The sequence below is a fragment of the Asterias amurensis genome, chromosome 22 (genome assembly GCF_032118995.1).
Source record: "Asterias amurensis chromosome 22, ASM3211899v1".
Lineage (NCBI taxonomy): Eukaryota > Metazoa > Echinodermata > Asteroidea > Forcipulatida > Asteriidae > Asterias > Asterias amurensis.
The window spans coordinates 2,189,184-2,215,252 of record NC_092669.1 but is presented as its reverse complement, the minus strand read 5'-3'; the positions used below and the strand labels follow the sequence as shown (position 1 = coordinate 2,215,252).

The 26,069-nt window shown below is 40.0% G+C and overlaps 2 protein-coding genes across 3 annotated transcripts in view; both read left to right on the top strand.

Annotated features, from left to right (window-relative positions):
* The window catches only part of LOC139953505 (uncharacterized), a 49,090-nt gene extending 30,097 nt beyond the window's left edge, over positions 1-18,993 (top strand). The window contains exons 5-16 of one of the 2 annotated variants that reach the window (XM_071952936.1): positions 290-407; positions 4,345-4,532; positions 5,505-5,596; positions 6,034-6,103; positions 6,431-6,601; positions 7,454-7,555; positions 8,235-8,341; positions 10,498-10,675; positions 11,729-11,897; positions 12,759-13,001; positions 13,988-14,104; positions 15,008-18,993. In XM_071952936.1, the coding sequence (XP_071809037.1) occupies positions 290-407; positions 4,345-4,532; positions 5,505-5,596; positions 6,034-6,103; positions 6,431-6,601; positions 7,454-7,555; positions 8,235-8,341; positions 10,498-10,675; positions 11,729-11,897; positions 12,759-13,001; positions 13,988-14,104; positions 15,008-15,078 (1,626 nt within the window). In that variant the 3' untranslated portion in view covers positions 15,079-18,993. The remainder of the gene's footprint in view (positions 1-289; positions 408-4,344; positions 4,533-5,504; positions 5,597-6,033; positions 6,104-6,430; positions 6,602-7,453; positions 7,556-8,234; positions 8,342-10,497; positions 10,676-11,728; positions 11,898-12,758; positions 13,002-13,987; positions 14,105-15,007) is intronic. The other variant, XM_071952937.1, reaches the window with a different exon arrangement.
* Positions 18,994-19,476: 483 nt separating this feature from the next.
* LOC139953507 (uncharacterized) lies at positions 19,477-22,277 on the top strand. The gene is made up of 3 exons (XM_071952939.1): positions 19,477-19,629; positions 20,336-21,328; positions 21,556-22,277. Exons 2-3 carry the CDS (start codon positions 20,370-20,372, stop codon positions 21,905-21,907), a joined length of 1,311 nt encoding a protein of 436 aa, XP_071809040.1. The 5' UTR covers positions 19,477-19,629; positions 20,336-20,369; the 3' UTR covers positions 21,908-22,277.
* The last annotated feature ends 3,792 nt before the right edge of the window (positions 22,278-26,069 follow it).

Below are 26,069 nucleotides of genomic sequence, written 5' to 3'. Positions count from 1 at the left end.
ACAACAGTCATTTCTGCAATACATGTAGAAGAGCTCGGGTGTGTACATGTAGGTCAAGATTAGTGTCGGGAATATGTTTTGGTTTTATTTTATTTTTTTACATCAGGTATCAGGTCTGTTCTCTGCACCCACTCTCATCTTCTTATAACTTGTCTTACGGTTTTCAAGTTGTCCTATTCCTGTTGATGTATTTGTGCACTCCAAGTCCAAGTAGTTTAAAAAAGAGATAAAGCATCGCTAGTTTTTTATCATTTTTTTTTAAGACGTCTCCTGGTTTTTTTTTTTACAGATGAGAAGAAAGATCAATGATGCTTTCCGTCGACCAACGAAGACTGTAAAATCTCACAACGACGATGACCGGGCTTCAGTGAATTCTGGGGGAAGCGAAACAGAGGTTGATGAAGAAGGTAAGTGTTTGTTATTTTCAATATGAAAGCTTACTGATTATAAAGTGGCATGACGCTGGCTAGAGGTAAAAAGCATCGGAGTCAAGCTCTGGTGTTTCTGATCAGCAGAGTGTGCGGTCGAATCCCAGTCATGACACCTGTGTCCCCATGCCTTAAGCAAGACGCTTAACCATGATGCTTTATCTTTCGGATAGGACATAAAGCTGTTGATCCCGTGTGTTGTGTAACACATGTAAAATAAACCAGTGCACTTATCGACAAGAGAATTGGTGTTCGCCCCAGTGTTCCTGGTTTGATTGGCAGCATATTGCACCACAGCACCTTGTGAACTATTACATGGTGCTATGTAAAAGAAGAAGACCTCATAATTCAAATGTAGTCCCCCGTGGTACCTTGCAGGAAAATACTGAATGGGCGCTAAAAAACAACCGTATTTTCATCAGTACCAATCCTCCAGAGCTAAGTTTCCATCTAAAAGCTCACTGATTCTAAAGTTCATACCAGTACCAATCCTCCAGAGCTAAGTTTCCATCTGAAAGCTCACTGATTCTAAAGTTCATACCAGTACCAATCCTCCAGAGCTAAGTTTCCATCTGAAAGCTCACTGATTCTAAAGTTCATACCAGTACCAATCCTCCAGAGCTAAGTTTCCATCTGAAAGCTCACTGATTCTAAAGTTCATACCAGTATTAATCCTCCAGAGCTAAGTTTCCATCTGAAAGCTCACTGATTCTAAAGTTCATACCAGTACCAATCCTCCAGAGCTAAGTTTCCATCTGAAATGTAATCAAAGTTGAGGTCATGGCAATCGAAAACCGCACAAACCACATCACTTTGTACTGCATCTTTAAAAAATGGCAAAATTGAGTAGGTTCCCGTAGCAACGTGTCACTCGTGGTTCCCACTTTCACATGTTGCCTAGGAACACGACTTCCGTTTTCCTGTCGATAAGAAACTAATAACTTCCTTTAGTCAAGCCAGGGTCATCATGCACACACATCATGCACCATGTCCATGTTAAAAATCTGTAGTTAGAGATTACGCAATTTTACAGGGAAGTGGAAAGAATTTTTTGTTATCGTGGATGAACTTGGGGAAGTACATTATTCTGGTTGGTTCTGGTTTTGTGTGTTGATGGGCGAGCTGTGCATTCAACTCAACGCTCAGTTGTTTTGAGTATTATGGAGGACTGAGAGTGGTTTTCTGAAGGCTGGATTGACGCTAAGATTGGTTCAGGTCTGTTACATGTAGTTTGGAATTATTTTGTCTGTTATTAATTGGTCTTATTCGAGATGAAAATTACTTTTGTGACATTATTTTACTAATTTCTCAAGAACTACAGCACCTCGGCAAGTAATTCCTTAAAGCCATTGGACACTTTCGGTAAACAGTACTGTCCAAGGCCCACACTTCGTGTATCACAACTTCTATATCAAATAACAAACCTGTGAAAATTTAGGTTCAATCGGTCATCGGAGTCTGGAGAAAATAACGGGAAAACCCAGCCCTGTTTCCGCATGTTTCGCCGTGTCATGACATGTGTTACAAATAAATCCATAATTCTCGATATCGAGAGTTGATATTGTTTTAATGTTTTCTCAAAAAGTAAAGCATTTCATGGAATAATAATTCAAGAGAAGTCTTTCACCATTACCTTCTGTAAACCCTGTAAGTTATTGGTAAATCGGTGAACTTAAAAAAAGAAATCTGTACTGAATGGGTCCAATGGCTTTAAGGGAAACTTTCTACCATCATTATCTTTAAAAGCAGTGGACACTATTGGTAATTGTCAAAGACTAGCCTTCACAGTTGGAGTATCTCAACATATGAATAAAATAACGAAGATGTGAAAATTTTAGCTCAATCGGTCATGGAAGTTGCGAGATAATAATGAAAGAAAAATAACCCTTGTCACACGAAGTTGTGTGCGTTTTAATGATGGATTTCGAAAAAATTCGTGGAAAATTACTTCTTTCTCGAAAACTATGGCACTTCAGAGGGAGCCGTTTCTCACAATGTTTTATACCATCAACCTCTCCCCATTACTTGTCACCAGGAAAGGTTTTATGCCAATAATTATTTTGAGTAATTACCAATAGTGTCCACTGCCTAAGCCGTGTTTAAGTTTAACGTAAATCTGTGGACGTTTGTGTTTTGTGTGGTACAAAAGGTACCCAACCCATTTAAACTCTTTATGGATACAAGATCAAGAAGATTTGCACTTTGACAATGTTTGAGTCCAGAGTACATGGATTCTATCAACATCCTGGTTGAACATCCAAAATGATAAGGCCATGTTAAAGACAGTGGACACTATTAGTAATTGTCAAAAACTAGCCTCCACAGTTGGTGTATCTCAGCATATGCATAAAATAACAAACCTGTGCAAATTTGAGCTCAATCGGTCAGCGAACTTGCGAGATAATAATGAAAGAAGAAAACACCCTTGTCACACGAAGTTGTGTACGTTTAAATGGTTGATTTTGAGACCTCAAGATCTAAATCTGAGGTCTCGAAATCAAATTCGTGGAAAATTACTTCTTTCTCGAAAACTATGGCACTTCAGAGGGAGCCGTTTCGTACAATGTTTTATACCATCAACCTTTCTCCATTACTCGTCACCAAGAAAGGTTTTATGCTAATAATTATTTTGAGTAAATTACAAATAGTGTCCACTGCCTTTAAAAAAAGAAGAGGTATCAAGCATCCTGCTCCAACAGCAAAATTAATGATTTTTTTCAAATGAATCATGTTTTACACTGTCGCCTAAACTGCATATCGTCACAACGTCAAAGACTTGAGAGGGGACCAGGGCCCAATTTCATAGAGCAGCTGCAGCTAAGCACAAACATTTGCTTAGCATGAAATGTTTGCCTTGATAAAAACAGGATTGCCAACCAAATTTCCACGTGATTTCAGGATAACCCTTATAAAAAAACTCAATGGTATACCATTGATTTACCATTGAAAATTTACCATTGAAATTACCATTACAATCCTATGGTATTTTGGAGCATTTTTTTAACCATTGGGTCAATGGTAATGGTATACCATTGAACACCATTGGCAATACCAATGGTATACCATTCAATACCAACAGATGGAAATTTGGTTGGTAATCCTGTTTTTATCAAGAAAGAAATTTCATGCTAAGCAAATTTTGCTTAGCAGCTCTATGAAATCGGGCCCTGTTGAGCATGAATTGCCTTTTTCCTTTACCAGTTGAAAGCCCGGTTCATACTTCCTACAAATGTGAATGCGATACAAATTTTGAAGTCATAAATACGCAACGAATAGTTCGCATCAGTTGAGCTGTGCTCAACTCCTGCGAAACATTCTCAGCAAAAACTGGGCTGTGACGTCAAAATTTGTATCGCAATTGCAAAAGAGTTGATCAGCCAGAGGCTAAATTAAATTGTTCCATGGATCCAATATTGCACTTTTAGATATGACAAATCCAGGGATTATGAGTACAAGCAAGGTATGCCAGGATCATAGAAATAGAACCCAGAGAACGCTGAGCTCGACCGCCCAGTGTCTCATCTGTGGACGCGGCTTATCGCACCATGTGACATGCTTGTATGGCAAAATTATCATCATGGGAGCACACATAGACCGATTCTACGTGTTTTCATTTGTCAATGGTCATGACGTCTACTGTATGGGGAAAAACTGGCGTATGCGCGTCAATAAAGGCAAAATGATTATCATGTGAGCGCACATAGACCGTTCCGACGTGTTTTCATTTGTCAATGTTCATGACGTCTACTGTATTGCAAGAAAAATGGTGTAAGCGCATCGATAAAAGTGGTCCCACAATGAAATTGCGCACACGGTCACACTCGGAGCGTATTTTCTATGGCCGGGATTGGTTGCTCTGAACAAGGTTACTGTGTCACCATGTTATACGGTCTGGTTCCCTGCTCATTTATTGCAGTGATGCACAAAAGACTCACCCATGCTCGGGCAGTGAAGAAGAGGTCCTCTGTCTACTGTAATGTCAGCAAGTACCGTCGCATCGTTCAGGAGGCAAAACTCTACGACTATCTTGTAGTCATCTCCCTGGAGTTCAACGAAGAGACGAGACGGTATCAGCCGGTGGAGAAATATCGCTACCCAGAAGAGGTTGGTCTTTCAAAAGTTCATACTCCCGAACAGAGAACCTAACAATCGAGCAGGGATTTGAATTCTCCGTTTTTAACCGAGAAACCCTTTTTTTAAATACCGCCCCCCCAAACAAAACAAAAGAAAATAAAGATGGAACCATATGGAACACCCCAGATTGCAGAGTAGTGCTCTCAAAACCAAAGATAAATGTATGTAAGCAGGCTTCGTACCTGCAAGCTTTCACGCTCGCAAGCTTTCACGCTCGCAAGCTTCCACGCTCGCAAGCTTCCACGCTCGCAAGCTTCCACGCTCGCAAGCTTCCACGCTCGCAAGCTTCCACGCTCGCAAGCTTCCACGCTCGCAAGCTTCCACGCTCGCAAGCTTCCACGCTCGCAAGCTTCCACGCTCGCAAGCTTCCACGCTCGCAAGCTTCCACGCTCGCAAGCTCTCATGCTATGCGCTCATATTTCAGGGTGTTTTTTTTTCAACAGCAGATCACATCCCTGATATTCACAATAGAGAGAGAGACTGCCAACATTAGGGCTACAATCCTGGGCAAAATACTGTCGCCATGTTAAACTAAACATGCGTTCCACCGCGCCCCGCTTCCCCGCTCAATGTTGTTAAAGGAACACATTGCCTTGGATCAGTCGAGTTGGTCTTAGAAAAGCGTTTATAATCGTTTGTTATTAAATGCATATGGGTAGAAAGATGTTGAAAAAGTGGAATACAATGATCCACACAAACATGCCTCAAAATTGCATGGTTTTCCTTTTACCTCGTCAACTAACACGGTCGGTCATTTATGGGAGTCAAATTTTCGACTCCCATAAATGGCCGACCGTGTTAGTGTCCCTTTAACCCCAGCTGGAAAGGAGATTTCAAAAACTCGGGGGTCGAGATATGGTTGGCATTGTTTGAAATATTTGTGCATAAAAAAATAGATGATAATAATAATACAACATCAAACTTATTTTTTTTTCATTGTAGGTGAGCGCCAGCCAAAATGATAAGTTACGTGCAATACCATATTTCTGTTTTCCGGACGCCTTCAAGTGGGCGCCTGTTGAAGAATACCAAAGGTAAGATGAGAGTACAATTCACATCAAAGGGGGGCACGTCGCCTTTGATCGGGGGAATGAAAAACGTTTGGAATCGTTTGTTATGAAATGCATGGTTAGAAAGATGTTTTAAAGACACTGGACACTATTGGTAATTGTCAAAGACCAGTCTTCTCACTCGGTGTATCTCAACATATGCATAAAATAACAAACCTGTGAAGATTTGAGCTCAATCGGTCATCGAAGTTGCGAGATAATAGTGAAAGAAAAAATACTCTTGTCACACAAAGTTGTGCGCTTTCAGATGCTTGATTTCGAAACCTCAAAATCTTAATCTGAGGTCTCGAAATCAAATTAGTTGAAAATTACTTCTTTCTCGAAAAGTACTCCACTTTATAGGGAGCTGTTTTCACAATGTTTTATACTACCAACCTTTTTTTATTTATTTTTTGTTACAGCGAGAGTTACTCGTTCGTTTTGACGAGTATTGACGGCTCCAGGCTCTACGGATATAACAGAAGATTATTGGTGAGTGTGAAGTGGAGTGGCTTTGGCTTCAGCTGGATTCACTAGCCATAGTCAATAGTGCTCTAGGATTGCAAGGGTCGTGGGTTCGAATCCCACCCGAGTAATATCCCTGTGATATTTTTTCACAGGACTTGGGGAAGTACTGAGTATACAGTGCTAACACACATCGGTGTATGGGTAAAAAACCAAAATTAAAAATTAGTAAGCACAATTGTTTTGTGCATAGCTATTTTTTGTGCTTAAAAGCAGCTCTATGAAATTGGGCTTCGATCGTCTTCTAGAGAAGGAATTTCATTTTAAGTCCGGAGTTGTCTTTTTTATTTCCAGCCCCCTGGTGACAAGCCACGCCTACCAGAGGTTTACTGCATCATCACCCCGGTCAGCTGTAGGTTACTCTTTACTCAACTACTCGACGAGATCGAGAAGAGAAGGATGATCTCAAAGAGGGAGTCTTCTAAACTCATATCTGAAGCGTATAAAAGACACGTGCCACCACCTGTGAGTAGCAAATAAGTTTGATTTAATTTGATTTGAGGCGGTTTGTTAAAGGAGTATTACAGAATTGGTAAGAAAATCGTGAAGATTTACAGATTTACAAAAAATGAACACGGTCTAATGATGATGATAGTAGAAAACATCCCTTGAAATAATTTTGTCTGAAATGTAATTTTTGATGAGAAATTATTAAAAAGTATTTCTTGTTTTGAGTTTATTATTTAAAACAAATTGAAATCGATGTCATGCAATTTATGTGTAATTGTTTGTTTTTCCACTTTTTTTCTCGAGACCTAGATGGCCTCGATCGCAAAACTCTACAGGTTTGTCAGTTTATGTATATGGTGGATTACATAAATTGCTTACACTGCCAGCATCTGTTTTGTTAGCAAAACCAATTCTGTGAGGCCACATAATAAAAAAAATTGTTGATCATCCCCTCCCGACCGTTCAAAACCCCCCGACCCCATTTTTTTTTTTTTTTTTTTTTTTTATCTTTAGCATAAAAAAACAACCTTTTTAGCTGATATTTTTTTTTAAAAAGTTTACAGAAAATGTCATCTAGGAGTTAAATTTGTTTGACAAAACTATTGAAAACATCAAAAACACACAAACCCTCTGTTTTATAGTGATTGTGATGATTTCTTTATTCTTGATTTCATATTTTTGGCATGTCAACAAAACTTTATATTAAAATTAAAAAAACCTCCCTCCCTCCCCCATCCGCATAAAAAAAAGGACGATCAACAATTTTTTTTTATGTGGCCTAATTTTCCTTTAGCTTAATGTGGTCTCTCATCATTCACTAAGTCAAAACAAATTTCACTGTTCTATTTTTCTTCTTTTTGGTTTCAGGGGGGATCAACAACCATAATGCAAATGGAAGCCGACGGCAAAACCACATCAGTCATGAATCCCCTCAGGTTACAGAGACCACAGGACTCCAGACTAGAGCATGTAAGGGGCCTTTCTCAAACCACAGCTTGGGCTCCGGCTCAGGCTCCGCGTGCTGATATCCCTGCAATACGCGCTGCTCCAAAATGCAGATTAAAAGCAAGCTGCGTACACAGCACGCGGAGCCTAAGCCTGAGCCGGAGCCCAAGGCGTGGTTTGAGAAAGGCCCAAGTACTCAAACCTACCATCCAGACTGGCGCCTTTGGAAAATTACAGACATTGTTTAAATGCTCTTTGAATTTCTCAAATCCTATCTGAGCTCTCAACCTCGACTAGTTTCTTAGCACAAAGAATAAATTCGACCCACATCAATTCAGCCCCACGAATGTGCGTTTCATAACCTCAAGGCGCTTCACGGTCCAACATTCAGTATTCTTCCGGCAAGATATGCAGCCAATCGAACCAGGAACACCAGGACGGACGCCTCTTCTTTCAATCAGTGCACTGGGTTCTTTAACGTACCTTACACAACACACGTGACCAACGGCTTTACATGCCCTCTGAAGGACGTTAAGTGTCGTGCTAAAAGACACAGGTGTCTGGACCAGGACTAAGAACCCAAACTCTGCTGATCAGAAACACCAGAGTTTGAATCCGGTGTTTATAACCGCTCGGACATGACACACCTACTACAAGTCTGATGCTAAAATATTAATGAACTATTCCGATCATCTTTCCACAGGTTGACTTTGACTGTCTGTTTAGCTCTCTCAAGATCCCTCAGGTCATCCAGATCTTCGCCTCATTGCTCCTAGAGAGACGAGTGATCATGTGCTCGGGAAAACTCAGGTATCTAAGAAATATCAAATTGCAAATTGGGATAACGACTAATAGTTCAAGAGTTAGAGCACCGGATTCAAACTCTGGTGTTTCTGATTACCAGAGTTTGGGTTCCAGTCGTGGTCGAGACACACTGTGTCCTTGAGCAAGATACCTAACCATGATGCTCCGTCCTTCAGAGGGCATGTAATGCCGTTGGTCCCGTGTGTTGTGTAAGGCACTTTAAAGAACTCTTACACTGATGACTGCAAAGCACTCAATACTCAGTGCTTACCAAAGTTTGTTGGGGGAAGTAAAAAAAACAAAACAAGCCACTCTGGTGGGATTCAAATCGTAACCCCTGCACTCTTGAACATTTGTCAAATAAGCAGGATACCGGTCACAAATTGTATATGTGACATGGTGTTTTGGCTGGTAACCTTATTCTGGTAAGCATGTTGTGCTAAGCTACTTTCTGTGCTTAAGCAGCTCTTTGAAATTTGGGCCCAATTTCTAAAAGCTGTTAAGCAGAAAATACTGCTTAACAAACTTCTTTGTTAAGCCAAAAATGAGTTGAACAATGAAAACTTTATGGAATGCAGGCTGGTATCCTGTTTTTGCTAAGCAAGTATTCCTTGGCTAAGCATGTTTTGTGCTCACAGGCTTTATGAAATTGGACCCAGGCTCTGGCACTTCCCTCACCAGGGCCCAATTTTATAGAGCTGCTAAGCACGCAAATTTGCTTAGCATGAAATTTCTTCCCCGATAAAACAGGCATGCAACTCTTCCGCGTTTCCGCGGAATTCCGCGTTTTTAAAAATATGATTAGCGCTAAAAAAATACATTCCGCGGTTAGCGCGATCTTAAGATAAATTCAACAATGCATCGTAACGCATGGTCTGGCCTCTGCCTCGGTACGCAATCCATTCTACTGCATGGTCAATCTAAAGCCCACAGCAAGCAATGCATACGTTTACACACTGCGTGCGGTCATTAATAGCCGTGTTTACGGTCGAAAAATCTGGAACAGTGGAACGCACCCCGTGGCGCGGGCGAGTTGTGTGCTAAACCAAGTTATTATACAGCCTTGAAATGAGTCTAAGGTCGTGTCTTCGTCTGGTCCCACTGTTTTGCAATAGTATACACGTGTTGTACATGTATGTGTGTGTGAGTTAGTTACCAAACGTACATGTATACTGTGTGCTTGTCTCACATTGCGTTACGAAACAGTCTCATCTTCAAACGTCCGTCAAAATGACATCCAAAAGAAATTATATTTTAGAGCGGGACCGAGTGGTACCTGGCCAAATTAAAGCCATAGATAAAGGAGTAAAAACTACCTGGAAGTGGTTCTGGTTGGGAAAAAAAAAGACGTAGACGGTAAACTGCTCTCCGAAACCGTCCGGAAAGTGGACAAGCCAGGAATGGCATATTGCGTGGTGTGCAAGAGGGAGATTTAACGACGGCAAGCGGGGACAAGTGGCTCGCACCGACCATTGTAAGGTGGCAAAGCATCGGGAGTTGATTAAGTTGAGGAAAAGTAACTATTGTTTCCCAGGTAGTTATGAAATTTGCATAAAATTATTATTCCCCCCCCCCCCCCAAGAAAACAAAAAAAAAAACAATTTTTTTTTTTTTTTTTTTTTCTATTTTTTTTTTTTGGGGGGGGATAATAATTTTATGCAAATTTCATAATTACCTGGACAACAATAGTTAGTTTTCCTCAACTTAATCAACTCCCAATGCTTTGCCACCTTCGAATTACGGTGCATACATAGGCAAGGTGTTTTTTCCATGTTATTTTAGTTGTATAAAACACTCCACTTTGTCTTACATGCTAACAATGAACCTAAGAGCATAAAAAACCTCAACACTTTTTAGGGTACCATTGTGGGCCTCGAAAAGTTTCCTCTTTTTTTTTCATCGGGCAGTTGCATGCCTGATAAAAACAGGATTACCAGCCAAATTTCCATTTGTTGCATAGTGCTTGCTACTGGTGTTCAGCTTTTGTTTGCTTATCCTGAAAATCACATGGAAATTTGGTTGGTAAACCTGTTTTTATCAAGGAAGAAATGTTATGCTAAGCAAATTTTTGTGCTTAGTAGCTCTATGAAATTGGGCCTAGGTGTTTACCTCTGGTGTCACAAACTGTTTTTTGAACTTGTCATTTTTCCTTCTTGTTTCAGTAAACTTTCGAAGTGTTCCCAGGCCGTTGCAACCCTCTTGTACCCATTTGGCTGGCAGCATGTCTACGTCCCTGTTCTACCCGAGAAACTAATTGATATGGCGTGTTCCCCGACTCCCTACATAATGGGTATGCTTTCACTGTGTATTCCAAAGTTAGATGAGCTTCCAATTGATGAGGTAAGGCACCAGACTATTTAAACTATTAATGTGAAATGTTTGTATATACCATTGAAAGCTTTGACAAATTTGTGTTCTTTTTTGATATTGTCTTATTTTTGTAATGTTTATATACTCATTTATTCAGGCTTAAAAAAAAAGATTTACAATGTAGATTTGAATTTTAAGCAAAATATTGTTTTAATGTGCACTTTTGAGTAAAAATATCAGTGAAGTTACTTCCAATTTTACTTCTTTACATTTCTTTAGTTTTTTAATTTTTCAATTAATTTTACTTTAATAACAGTGATTAATGATTTCCTTAAATTGTAAAGTCATATTGTGTATACTTTCTCTTTAATTTGTGACTTCTCACTGTCACCAATATAGGGCTAGATAGCGCAGTTGGTAGAGCAATGGCAGTCAATTCAGTTTTCACAGGTTCCAATCCATTCTAGTCCATTTTACTTCCCAAAAGTAATTCTCTACCTTTCACAGGCATTATATTCTCCGTACTTAAATCTAATTTCTAATTTGTCGTTTGGCCTCAGAGAAATCTGAAAAATTGTCTTTTAAGTCTGTTTAGTATTATATCCCAAGGCCTAACCCTAACCCTTGCAAGGGCCAAATATCACACCTTCGTTAAAGGCAGTGGACACTATTGGTAGTTACTCAAAATAATTTTTAGCATAAAACCTTACTTGGTAACGAGTAATGGGGAGAGGTTGATAGTATAAAACATTGTGAGAAACGGCTCCCTCTGAAGTGCCGTAGTTTTCAAGAAAGAAGTCATTTTCAACGAATTTGATTTCGAGACCTCCGATTTAGAACTTGAGGTCTCGAAATCAACCATCTAAACGCACACAACTTTGTGTGACTAGGGTGTTTTCTTCTTTCATTATTATCTCACAACTTTGATGACTGATTGAGCTCAAATTTTCACAGGTTAGCTATTTTATGCATATGTTGAGATACACCAACTGTGAAGGCTAGTCTTTGACAATTACCAATAGTGTCCACTGCCTTTAATACAATCTTTCAATGTATAAATCATTGATCCCTTAATTTTTCCAGGTACTAATCGTTGATCTTGACTCGAAGGACTTCTACACGGTCGTAGGTGACGAGGAGACGATACTTCCCAAGAAGCTTGCCTTAGCGCTGGAGAGAGCTCTGGAGATTATCCTGAGCTTCAGTATTCTAGACGCAAACAGCGGGGAGGAGGATGAACTATCATCCGAGGGTAAGCTTCCGCTTTTCGGAGAATTTTTTTATTATTATTTTTATTTCTGAGATCGCCTTAAAGCCATTGGACCCTTTCGGTACAGAAAAAACAAAAAAAGTTCACAGATTTACAAATAATTTACAGGGTTTACAGAAGGTAATGGTGAAAGACTTCTCTTGAAATATTAGTCCATGAAATGCTTTACTTTTTGAGAAAACGGTAAAACAATATAAATTCTCGTTAGCGAGAATTACGGATTTATTTAAAACACATGTCATGACATGGCGAAACGCGCGGAAACAAGAGTGGGTTTTTCCGTTTTTTTTCTCCCGACTCCGATGACCGATTGAGCCTAAATTTTCACAGGTTTGTTGTTTTATATATAAGTTGTGATACACGAAGTGTGGGACTTGGACAATACTGTTTACTGAAAGTGTATAATGGCTTTAAAGGGCGTATGTACTTTTTGTTGGACAAAAAACACAATGTCCACAGATTTACACTAAACTTACACAGTTTGAAGATAATGATAGTAGAAAGCTTCCCTGAAAGTATTACGTGCTGAGGTGCTGTAGTTTTTGGGAAATGAGTAAAACAATGTCATGAAAATAACTTTTGTAAATTATTTTACCTTGTAAAAACGTATTTTCATGACATTGTTTTACTCATTTCCAAAAAAACTACAGCACCTCTGCAAAATGTACCCAAATCCTATCAACCTCTCCCCGTTACTCGTCAGCAAGTAAGGTTTTATGCTAATAAGTATTTTGAGTAATTACCAATAGTGTCCACTGCCTTTAATACATGTACAGGGTTTCTAAGCGCTGAGGCCAACTTGCTCAGACCACTGTTTTAAATTTATTCCCATTCTGTCCCCAGATCAAGAGTCCAAAAACAAAGCCGTCTCCGAGGTCTTCATCCGCTTCTTCGTTGAGACCTGCGGCCACTACACCAACCACTTCTCCTCCAATTACGACGGCAGTCTCAAGTTTGATCGGGATGCCTTCATCAAGGTAGTGGGGTCGAGGAGCGTCAGACGCTTCCTTGAGGTGTTCACCGAGACCCAGATGTTCTCTTTGTTCATCCAGGAGAAGGAGGCGGAGGTTGAGGGCATTGCTCAAGGTAGTGCTAAAACAATTTCACCAAAAATATTTGAGCATGTAAAACGTTTACGTTGTATATGCTAAATGTGACCCGCTACGTGAAAATGAGTCTGATGTTGACAATTTCAAGAATTGAGTTGTATGCATGGCTGGAAAGAACACACCAGCAGCAGTAATTTGGTATAAGTCTAAGCTTTGGGGTGGGTTGCGTTGCTGAGTTACTTCCGTTTTAAATTTGCATCTACATAATTTTTTCTGAAAAACGAATTACAAGTAAAGTGATGTTTTAAAACACCATTGCACACGAAAGGATGCAAATTAGACATAAGTATGATCACAAAATTGTTGTTTTCATAGCTTTATAGCCTGAAGGTAAGTGTTCTAAAGGTTAACCATGCAGATACAGATTGTAAAAAAAAAAAAAATTTTTTTTTTTTTTTTTTTTTTACCACATTAAACTGTCTATAACTTAACAATGCATTGGGCGACATCTGACTCATTTTCACGTAGCGGGTCACAAATTATCTTCAAGTACGCGCTAATCCTCCAATCAGATTGGCAGAATGGAGTGGTGATTAAAAACCTATATTGCACGGCTAATATCACTACCATGCGTCTTGTGTGTTCTATGTCCACGCCAAGTTTGCTTGAAGATAAATAAGTGGAAATATGGAAAATATAGCGCGTCTGCGTTGGATATGGGACGCAGAAGAGCTATATTTTTCCGTATTCCACTCGCGCTTGTGTGATAACTTATAATAATTTTGTTATACCAAAGACATTTTTGTGAAATTGTTTATATGCTCAACACTCAAAAACATGTAATATTTTAAGGGAACCTTTCTACCATAAACCATCTAAGTTTAAAGAAAATCTGTGAGCATTGTATTTTGTGTCTTATATAAAAGAGGCCAAATCCTTTAAAGATGCTATGTCAGATTTTTGGCCGATTTGACACAAAATTTTTGATTTAAAATATACTTTGATGGGGGTCTTTTCTTTTAGGTCTGTTCGAAACAAGGTTTAGAGAGTGGGAGGCAGAGTGTAAGCTCAACCAAAACAAATTCGGCGCCAAAGTGAAGAAGATCGGCAGAGCGGTCAAGGGAATCTCAAGAGATGGAGGTAAGAAACTGTCCCTCCGTATGTTGTGTCATGGTCCGAGAGGTTAAAGAGCACCCTAGCTCAAGCTCGGTTTGTTTCTGATCAGCAGAGTGTAGGTTTAAGTCCTGGTCTTGAAATGGCGTGTTGTGGCTGAGAGGGTTAGCACACTGGACTCAAGCTCTGGTGTTTCTGATCAGCAGAGTGTGGGTTTGAGTCCCGGTCTTGACATGGTGTATTGGACTCAAGCTCTGGTGTTTCTGATCAGCAGAGTGTAGGTTTACGTCCTGGTCTTGAAATGGCGTGTTGTGGCTGAGAGGTTTAGCACACTGGACTCAAGCTCTGGTGTTTCTGATCAGCAGAGTGTGGGTTTGAGTCCCAGTCTTGACATGGTGTATTGGACTCAAGCTCTGGTGTTTCTGATCAGCAGAGTGTAGGTTTACGTCCTGGTCTTGAAATGGCGTGTTGTGGCTGAGAGGTTTAGCACACTAGACTCAAGCTCTGGTGTTTCTGATCAGCAGAGTGTGGGTTTAAGTGTAGGTGTATGGTCTTGACATGGTGTAATGTGGATGAGAGGTTGTTTATTCTGTCATTCTTTGCTATATTTACAATTGAAACAATGTTGCTGCTTTTATCTGTTCTGTGATCTGTATTGATGTATGTTTAGACATAAGAGGGCCCCAACACTTTTTGATTTATGTAAACTTTTGTCATTTTAAAACGTATTTCATTTCCAAACAACTTCCTAACTGTTTTCTCAAAATAACTTTTTATTGTTTTCCTTTTGTGCCTATAGGGCAAAAGTCAGCAGGGACAAACATTAGGCATATTCAGTAACTTTTGCGATTCATAACGTATTTTATTTCTGATTTACTTCCAACTGTTTTCTCAAAATAACTTTTTTGTCCCTTCTTTTTGTGCCAACAGGGCACAAAATAGCCGGCACAGCAAAAGATGTCCGGACTAAAGTAAAGGCCAACTTGGACACCAAGGTCTGAAGGTTACGTGAACCCCTTCGCCTTGTCTCACCTCAACGAATTCTGCTGGCAGAATTTCCTCTTGGTGACAGGGCCTGGACTCTGATCGAGAAGGGGGTCGGGGCAGATTTGAGATCGGGAAGGTCTTGTCAGCGTGTGAAGACGATCTTGGTTTCAGATCTTGCAAAGTCGAACCCCCTTAATGACGAACATGAACCCCTGACTATGTTTTGAAGGGGGGAAGGTTTGAAGCGCAGCTTTGCTGGAAGCAAATCTTACTGCTTGTGAGAAAGTTAGTTGTTTGGATGGCCTCGGCTTTGGACAGTTTAAGAAAACAACTCTTCTATTAGTAATGCAGACATTTATCATGGAGAATATAATTTTAATTGTTCACATGCAAACTTCAGCTGAGAGAAAGAGAGCCTTGTACTCCAAAAAAATTGACGCAGAGGTTAAGGAGCTGTAACTGTAAACATCTGATAATTCAATCAGAGATTACTTCAGGCATTTGTTACTGCAATTTGCGGTAACTTCAAGCACATAAAACTTCCAACAATGGTAACGGCCAGGTCACACAGGCCCCAAAAACGAGAACGAAAACGATCAAAATTCAAACCTTTGATTGGTTAAAATGCTCCACGCTCATTCAACCAATCGACGGCGTGGATTTTTATCGTTTTAGTTATCATTCTTTGTTCTCGTTATCGGGGACTGTGTGACGATTTAACTTGGGTTCGAGAGAAAGACACACCCTTGTACTCAGAATAAACTGTGATGAGAGGCAGCAGCAATGTGTGGTAACTGCAACTAGCACAAAACTTTGGCACTTGTCTTGTAAATGAAGAATGGTGATCGCAAGGGCAGAATTCGGCGGTAAGCAGAACCATGAAATTGACCCCATTTCTTAGCAGAAAGCAAAAGTAAAGGTGAAAGGTCACACTCTGCAGGTCTTCCATGGTGCTTTATTGCATAGCCTAAAACTTAACGTGGTACGCCATAAAAACCATGCTTTGCAAACGAAATTGCTAAGCATGTTTTTTTTCCCGCTAAGCAGGTCTATGATAATGCACCAAGTTGGCTCTAGCTTCGAGAGAACTCCTGTATGCTTTTTTTAAAGATCAGATAAAGTACTTTTTTTTAACTGAAATTAATTGGATTTTGGTCTTGAGAGTTATTCTTCTGGCCTAATAATTAATAATATAAATTTTTATTTCATTGTGGATTTGGAGAAAATTGCAGTATATGAAATTCCAAAGTGTTGCTTAACTTTTTTGTTTGTTTGAAAATAAATATAAATATGGCGATTCTGTAACTATGTATTTGATGTCTTTTGTTAGAATATAAAGCAGCTATGCAAATGAAGTCAATAACGCTTTGTTTGTATGTAAATGAAGTCAATTACGCATTTGTTTTTATGTAAATGATGTCTTCCTATAGAATGCATTATACATAAATTATATTTTTTTTTAATGGCAGGTTGATAATATTTATACATTTTGTGAAGCTACGAATACATGAAACAACAGCCAGTAAAGGTTTAAGCTCATCTGGTCTTTGAGGTCTCGAGAAAATAAAAATATACAACTGAAGAATCAGTGAGCTTTCAGATGGAAACTTGACTCTTTGGGATTGGTACTGGTATGAACTTGAGAAACCTGGCTTTGGAGGATTGGTACTGGTATTTGGACCATCCATGTACTCTGCCGATTATAAAAACGAGTTTTTGTTGAGCTTAAGTTCTTCAGTGAAATCATTGTCTCATTATGCAAAAGTTAAACATTTTTTCACAACAATATTTGGAGTACGTGTTCTTTGATATGTTAGATAAAAATTATATAGTCCAGTTTTGAACTTTCTGATTTGTCTGTCTTTCACACGAGGTGCATTTTTTTTATATGCTTTTTTCAGTCATGAGTCAATTCTCATGCAACGCTTGCTTTTGTAACACCATTTGAACCAAGTTATTATCACCAAGGTGCTCAAACAAAAAATCATACTTTGTTTTAACTACTTATTCTACATGCATTATATGTACATGTATACATTTTGTGTGTGTTTTTATTACAATGTTTTATCGAAACAATGTATTTGGAAATTTTATGACGTAATCTTTCCAATTCTCAAGTTTTCAAGATCACAAATTATAACATTGAATAAAGCTCTGCAGATAAGTAGACATTTTCAGAATCATGCTAAATCATAATTTCTTTAATGGTGCCAGTTATTGAACTTATTTGTTTATATCTTTTGTATATTGGTATAATATTCTTTCCTCAACAAAAGTTTAGGAGTATTTTTTATTGTACACACTTACAAAATAGTATGAAAATTATGTAAATACTTAGAAATTACTCTTTCTATGGTTACATGTTAAGTTATATTTGTTTGAATGCAGTGATGAACTTCTGGACTTTAATTTTTTGTTTTTTAAGAATATTTAATTTTAATTGTTTGAACCCTTGGTAAGCAAGGACCCACTTTAAAGGGCTTTTGATACCTTTTGTAGATCATTTTGTTTTCTTCTTTTCTTTTTCACGACATGAATCCCTATGCTCACTGTGAATGAAGATATAGGTCAAATAGTTTACCTGTAGAAGTTTCAGCTTTATTGGTCGATAAGGTTTGACTTTGACTTTTCAACTGGAACTTTTATTGCCTTAAAAGGAAGGTACACGTGTGGTAATTACTCAAAACAAACATTTACTTAAAAACTGACTTGGTTACGAGCATTGGAGAGCTGTGTGATAGTATAAACCATTGTGAGAAACGGCTCCCTCTGAAGTAGCATAGAATTTGAGAAAGAGGTTATTTCTCACTACAATAATAAAATACTTCTAGCCAGAAGTCTTTTATTCCTAACTGAAAGCACACGAACTCTTCCAACAAGGGTGTTTTTCTTTCATCATTTTCCCGCAACTTTGATGACCCTGAACCCTGATTCTGCAGAAAGATCCCCCCACAATGGTCAGATAACCACATTTGGAAACCTTACTGATTACGAAAAACGTTATCTGTCTCAGCTGAATGTATAGGCCTATCTCCCTAATTGTTTGACAAAATTTCCCTGTTGCAATTAGTTGCAAATGTTGGCAGCTTGGGAAAGTTAAGATAGACGCCCCTTAAAGACAGTGTACACTATTGGTAATTGTCAAAGAGCAGTCTTCTCACTTGGTGTATCTCAACATATGCATAAAATAACAAACCTGTGAAAATTTGAGCTCGATCGGTCGTCGGAGTTGCGAGATAACTATGAAAGAAAAAACACCCTTGTCACACGAAGTTGTGTGCTTTAAGATGCTTGATTTCGAGACCTCAAGTTCTAAACTTGAGGTCTCGAAATCAAATTCGTGGAAAATTACTTCTTTCTCCAAAATTAGGTCACTTCAGAGGAAGCTGTTTCTCACAATGTTTTATACCATCAACCTCTCCCCATTACTCGTTACCAAGTGAGGTTTTATGCCAATAATTGTTTTGAGTAATTACCAATAGTGTCCACTGCCTTTAAGTTATTTATTTCCAAGTTGTATCGAAGTGTTTTGAAGTGTTTGAAGTGAAGTGTTTTTGTTTTGGTTTATCACATTATTTTATAAAGATACAACAAAATATAGTTGAACTATATTATCTGCTTAATGTTTGTGTTGTTTTTGTAAAGCCAGCAAGTCAAAGCTGTAAAATTCAAAAACAAAATGTTTAAGCTCCAAACAGAATACAATAACTAATTATTTTAATTGTATGCTTTGACATGCGTATGTATTTCCGCATATTATGTCATACCAAACAAGTCATAAACATCTCAAGAATATAAATATGATTGTCTGTGTATGACTTGTTATTACATTTGTTTGTCTTACTGTACTGCAGTTTTACTTGAAGATGGGGGTTATTAGTTGAAACGTATTGTGAATCTTCTTGGTGAAGGGTTGGGATCAACCATCCCCTTTCCCACCATAGATCTGTAGCCAGCCTCTGTCTTTTATGCCGATTTTTTCATGGCAAATGTGCCACCAGTTTGTCTGACCTAGTTCCTACCATAAGAACGTTTTGAGCGCGAAACCAGACTTTCTGCTTCTTCTCGCCCATAGGCCTACACTATTGCTTTGCCGAGATGTATAACGAAGAGCCATTCAAACAGCTTTATTTCACATACTGCGTCTTGGCTGGTGCATGTTTCCCATAATTATGTTCATAGATGTTTACAATTTTTGTTTCGACTGCTGCAATTGTAATAAACACATTAACATTATTCAAAAACTTTGTTGTTCTGTGCTAAGTCAGGATTTGCTCACCGATTTACAAAAACAAGGGGTGTTATTTTTGCAAAAAAATCGGTTTGAGAAGCGCGCGCTATGCGCCGTCACACACCGCGTTATCTATGGCGTGCGTCCATGCCACACGCAACCGTTCAGATTTTTTAATTTTTAGAAGCGCAGCGTCGATGGTCGTGTTCACACCTCGTTCAAAAATAACAACCTTAAAGTACTTTTGGGAGTGAAGATTCTGCGTTTTTCGTGGAGGAAGTTTGTTTGGATATCTCTTCTTCTAAGACCAACTGGTTAGAAGAAATAACTGTGGGTAAGCGATTGAGATTAATATAACTTGATGAATAGACCTAGAATGTTGATTACCTAAGAATTAAAATACAACAACAATACATAGATTAATTAAATTTGTTTTTAAAATAATTTCTGTTATTTTATTTATTTTTACAATTGTCTCATGTCCCTTGTTCATTCCTTTTTATTTATTGTTCATACTGGACTACTGTTTTATTGGAATTCTGCACCGTGGACCTGGGATGTTCAAGGTAAATAAAATACCACCGAGAAAGACTGCTAGGGTCGAAACGTCAGGACTCAGGCCATTAACTATTTTTGGCATAAATAAAATGCATTCAACTTTCAAGTTGACGATGACAAGTGCTTACGCATTAATGGATTGCCAAATCAACAGGTCATCGAAGTTGCAAGAGAATAATGAAAGAAAAAACACCTTGTTGCACAATATTAATGCTTTCAAATGCCTAAATAAAAGGCTTTATGCCTGAAGTCTCCTTATTTGAATGAGAAATTACCTCTTTCTCAAAAACTAGGTTGCCTCACAATGTTTTATACAATCAACAGTTCTCCATTGCTCGTTAACAAGTAAGTTTTATGCTAACATTTTTTTGGAGTAATTACCAATAGTGACCATGCCTTTAAACAACTAAGCTCTTGTCGAGTTTGGAGGGAAACAAGCACACCATTGACTTACGCATAGCCAACTCTCGCCTTAAATTCAGGTGAACGCTTAATCCAATTCGTCATCATCTCAAAATGACGTCAGAGCCGGCCACAGAAAACTCCCCAGTCGAGCCCAAGCTCAGCGCCATCAAAAAGAAGAACATGTTAGACGGGGTCGATCCGACCGGACCGTCCCCATTGATGCCGTCTCTGTCCCCTCACCCACTGGCCAGAGGTGCCCCCGGCGTTGAAGAACCACCGGTTCATACGGAGAGGAGAACGGCGGCCAAGAAGATGCTCGTGTTTGACGGCCAAGGAGCGAACCTGGCGAGAGGGTTGAAACTTCTGGAGGAAGAGGACCACACACTTGGAGGAGTTCATAAATCAGAGCCAGCATCTTTACCTTCCATGTCAACATCTCATCCTCACAACGGCGACGAAAGTTTCTCTCCCCAAGAAGTGAAAAGTTCTCATGAAGTGAAGCCTCAACAGCGTGAAGAATGTTTCTCTCCCCAAGAAGTGGAAAGTTCTCATGAAGCGAAGCCCAGTTCCTCGGCCACCACTACGCAAGTTACCCATAGATCAGATTTACGAAAAGATAACTTGTGTCATCACGACGCAACAGCCGCTTCATCAAGCCGAATTAAGAACACAGCTAAAGGCATCTCTACTCGACCTCAACACAACATCTTGAAACGCCCAAACTCGGCATCGCCTGCAGGCTCCGAACGCAAACGTCTTCGGAGAACACTAGGAGTAAGTGACAATGAAACGTTTACAAATGCATCGCAAGAATCGAAAGACACCCAAGATTATCATGAGAAAACCTTAGAGGAGAGCTACCATCAACATGATCATCAGGAAACAGTTTGGTCGCCACCGTTTTTCTCCGGGCAGCCAGCGGTTGATGACTTGAATCTCTACCCGGACTACGACGCGGAGGACCCGGAGAGCTTTCTGCGTCGTCACGGTGTGGATCTATTTGATAACCCTTCCGATCGTCAGGATCTAATAGAATTCTGCGAGAAATCGCTGACTTCTACTCACTCATCGTAAGTATAAAAACAATGTTTTTAAATTGGACCCAGGAAGAAAACTGGGCCTTATTTAATTAGGCCTTAAAGCATTAAAACCTGCCAAGCACAGACAAATCTTGCTTTACACACAGAAAATGGTTGGAAATTTCATACGATTTAAACGAACTTTATTTTCTAAATACTTATGGTTTTTGCGTGCTTTAAAACAAAATACAAACTCTCCATTTGTTATTCTTCTATAGGCCAATCGCAAACAGCAACCATATAAACTCCAACAATAACTGCAGCAGTGATGACACCATGTCGGACGGCCGCCATCTTGCTACTCCAAACAACCAGTATGACGCCATCGTCCAACGCGCACGCGCACGGGGCTTCCTCGTCAACGACGCCATGTACTTCGACGGCAAGCAGTACGTGCCAATCAAAGTAGCGAGTAATGGGCGTGGCAAGTTTAGGCTCCTCCTACCCCCAGACCATCCCCACCGGAAGGGCGTGGCCGATGAGATACCGATATTGAGGACGTTCGAGATGGACAGCTCCCAAGAAGAAGGAACGAGCGTGGACGAAGATTCATTTAAAGAAAATAATTGAAACATAAGAAGTTGTGCTAAAAAAGCAGATCTATGAAATTTTGCCGCGATTTGCCAAAATAAAGTCACGCACGCAATTTTTTAAAATGTTTTTACGCACCAGCTATCGTCCAATGTTGTCTCAGTGAGGGCGCTCTTTCAAAGTGTGACGTCATGCAAGGTTTCTCCATTTTGAAGTTTTTTTTTTTTTTCATGCGAGCCGAGGCCTTTTACTGCTACTGTGGGTCAGGGAACAAGATTACACACAACAGAGTTTTAGAGAGTTCGTACAAGCTGTTCTATTTTTCCTTTTTCTAAGATATCATTGTGGGAACCAGTTTAACAACAGAGAAAAAATGTTAAGGGCGCCTTTGTTTCATGGTGTAAAAGCCCCCCCCCCCCCACCCCTCCTCCCCAAGCTAGTCAGTCACTACCAACAAGCAAAGTGAACTAGAATGGAAATAAAAATGTAAATTTGTAATAACTTAGATGTATAAAATAAATATGTAAATAGCAATGAGAAATGAACGACTTAATTTTCTTGTATGTGTGTTTGGTGTACAATACTGAATGTCCAACCTAGAAAAAGGTCATTTCTCTATGGTCCAACCTACACTCCCGGCCGAAATGCTTGGGCCACCCATTCAACGTTACGCAAAACCGATCAATGTACACTTCCCACTGACGGCCCAGCCCCCGCCCCCCCCTCCCCGTCCCCCGTCCCACTGACAGTCCAGCCCCCGTCCCCCGTCCCCCGCTCAATGCTGACTGTAATGCAGAAGCTAGAGACCGTGCAATCAGAACCAACATTGAAAGTGGCAGGGGGCCCAACGATATATGGCCGGGATTGTAGGAGCAAGAAATCTTTGGTAAGTGACAGTATATATGCCTACTCACAATAAATTATTGTGGAGGTGGGTGAACCCATGTAGGGGTTGTTTCTCCAGCCCAAGTAGGGTTCGTAGCCCAAGTAGGGCTCGTTCCTTCAGCCCGAGTAGGGATTGTTCCTTCAGCCCAAGTAGGGTTAGCTCCTTCAGCACACGTTGTCGAAACGTCGGCCGTCGTAGGGTCTGCTGGTGGCCAAGGCTGGATGAACATAGTGGGCATGACGCGCCTGTCGTTCAGTTCCTGGTTGGTCGATACACGGAACATGCAGGCGATCAAAGGAATAAAAAATCCCGGTAGTAAAGTAACGAACTCAGTAACGTCCTGAAAGTAAAAACAAGGGATGAAATATTACCATTCTGTTCTTCTTTGATATAAGTTTGTATTTATAAATCAACCCTCCTACTATGCAACCATTCATTATCATTCACAGAAACAGGTCACCAGCCATAGTTAAACTAAGTTTACAAATTGTTTCAACTGGTACCTTAAAGAAGTTTGCTAAGCAGTATTATTTAGCAGTATTATCTGCTTTATGAAATTAGTCGCCCTGCATGATTATACGCAGTCACTTATAAACAATAAGTATACCTGGTAAAATGGGTGGCACTCAACAAATCTCTAATTTGATATTCAGGAAAAAAAAATATCAACGACAAAAAAATCAACCATGGGAAAACGTACCATACCGGATGGAGTATGTTCCCTCTTGAGTATTACACCAACCAAGACTGTGAGGGCGGGCTATTAAGGATAAATACTCAAAACTCAAAGCATGAAGTAGCCTTTAACACACCATAATCTCCCCTAATATCATCTGGGGTGGATTTCACAAAGGTATACCTAACTTAGGACTAGTCCTAGGCAATGCTAAGAGATAGGACCAGTCCTAAGTTAGGATGAGTTACTGGTCCTAACTTAGGACCAATCCTATCTCTTAGCATTGCTTAGGACTAGTCCTAAGTTAGGACTACCTTTGTGAAATCGACCCCAGGTTTCCATAATACATAAATTACTCAAAGGATACAGCAAACAGCCAAGCCGACGACTGTTGCAGTCATGGTACCCCGAACTCTAAATAACTGTTTATAGCCGAGCTCAGGTACTATCATCCATGTTAGGTAGGTCCTAAGTGAGCAGTAAAGTATCACTGCGAGGATGGTAAAACCGTCAAGCAAGGTTCCTTTGGCGTGAATTGGACCCTGAAAAGGAAAAAGGTCGTGAGACTTTTGACTATACACTGATTTGTGTAAGCACTAAACACTCAGTATATTGAGAGAAAGCACATAATTATACATATTACTTGGGATTCCACGACCTTTGCCAATGAGCAGATGTCTTACCAACTAGACCAACTGAGATTGCCTCGTAGTTAGAGACAGTTCGAATCCTAGCAGCGGTTACCGCAAAGATAAGATAATAAGTTTGCATCAGGACTTGGGAGAATAATATGGCCTCTGAGTATTGTGCAGTGAACACCAGCTCCAGAGACGCGCGAACCAAATAATTAGGTGTCTATAAAACACTTTAGGAGCGACTAGGCGCGTCTAGATATCGAAAGATCGACTGTTGCAGTCGTTCAGAACGTATCTCGAGTCTTTTGTTTCAGACGTCTATCTTGTCATTAGTCGAGCCAATGTAAATGTTGTGTAAAAGTCGCCTGTCTGAAACCAAAATTTATTAAAATTGGGTCGACCTAGAGTCGCTCCTAATCATTTTGGTTCGGCGCAACTCTGGCGCGCCTGTCTGAAACGGGTGTTATATATTATATTATTCATCCTCGATGCAAAAATAACATCTAAGAAAACCAAATCTTTATTTACCCAGTCAGTTTCCCTTGTGGTTTATATTGATATCTGAAACAAAAAGTCGCATCCCCTTAAGGTGATCCCCTGGCTGCCACTTCCCAGGTTGTATCGTAATTTGGGTGTGATCCCTGGCTACACGGCAGTTAACGGTTGTATGGCTTCTGACTGGCACCCCCGAACAAAGATATTGACAAAATAGGGACACCGCCAATATAGGGCTAGATAGCTCAGTTGGTAGAGCGCTGGCACGTTCATCCGGAGGTCGTTGGTTCGAATCCCACTCTAGTCAATTCTTTGTTCAACCCCCAAAATCAAAACCAAATCTTACCACTTCATCTAGCCCGTAGTGAGCCGCACCACTGGCCAGGTTCGCAACAAGCAAGACGACTCCAACCAAGAACAAGAAACACGCGCATGCGTTGTAGTTTGAAAGTTTCGTCCGTAATCGAAAGTCTGGTTTGGGAGTTGCGTATTTTTTCTTCCATCTCCAAGTAAGGACAAACTCATCCACGGTGACTGTTGAGTAGAGAAAATGAAACTTTTTCAGAAGAAAAAAATAGGTCACTTTTTACGTCACTCTATTAGAGTGACGTAAAAACTTAAACCAGAGGAATATATACCTCATTAGTGAAGTTAATTGGGTAGGGCACCCTCACCTTGAGCTCAAAACGATGGTGACTGGTACCATGTCTTTATCCGCAGAGATTTTCATGTACTTTCTTTTTAGAACCAGTGATTTTATTGGATACAATATTTTCATTTGATAAACGTGCAGTGACGTAAGCGTTCCGTATCTGTGTGTTGATTGGTCCGAGACGACTTTTGGCAGCTGCACTTCAGTCGTCTGCTTTATGAATGTAGGTGAAAGGTGAAGATGGGCTGGGGTTGACCTAGCTATATAGGCAATGGGAGACTTTCAGGACGCTTGGTGGCAGCAGACTTACCAGGTAAAATCCATTCTTCTCGGTAATGTGCGCATGCTCAGAACTACGTAAACAATGGAAATTTACCTGGTAAGTCTGCTGCCACCTAGCGCCTCAAAGTCTCCCATTGGAGTCCACTCTCTGGCGTAATTCAAGAGCCTCAAAGTGTGACGTCAGATTTTCAGGCTACGGGTACTACCTCCCTGTATCGTCAGGGAAAACCTAGACTTGACTCAAGTCCCCCAGGGAACTACTGTTTTGTGATGCTCTGCATTCCCCAACCTGTTCCGCATGCTCGGGACCATATTTTGACGGCGAGCACGCACTGTACCGTCTATGCTACGTGTTGTTTTATAGCAAGTTGGGGCGATATTCTTAGGGTCCTCTCACACGAGAATGGGACTTGAATCAACTCTAAGGAAAACCCGTACCTCAATGCATGGATCTTTTTTTCGGCAAAGGTCTCAAAGTAATGATAGGAAATTATATTTAACTTACCAATCCCGATGGTTATGAACAGAAAAACCAACATGATGTTTCGTTGGACAGAGACTGCACCCATCCTGTG

Bases quoted from the DNA above. Each gene is read 5' to 3' on its own strand.
- LOC139953507 (XM_071952939.1), top strand. From the start codon at position 20,370: ATGACGTCAGAGCCGGCCACAGAAAACTCCCCAGTCGAGCCCAAGCTC. The intron at 21,329-21,555 runs GTAAGTATAAAA...ATTCTTCTATAG, and splicing joins CTGACTTCTACTCACTCATC to GCCAATCGCAAACAGCAACC.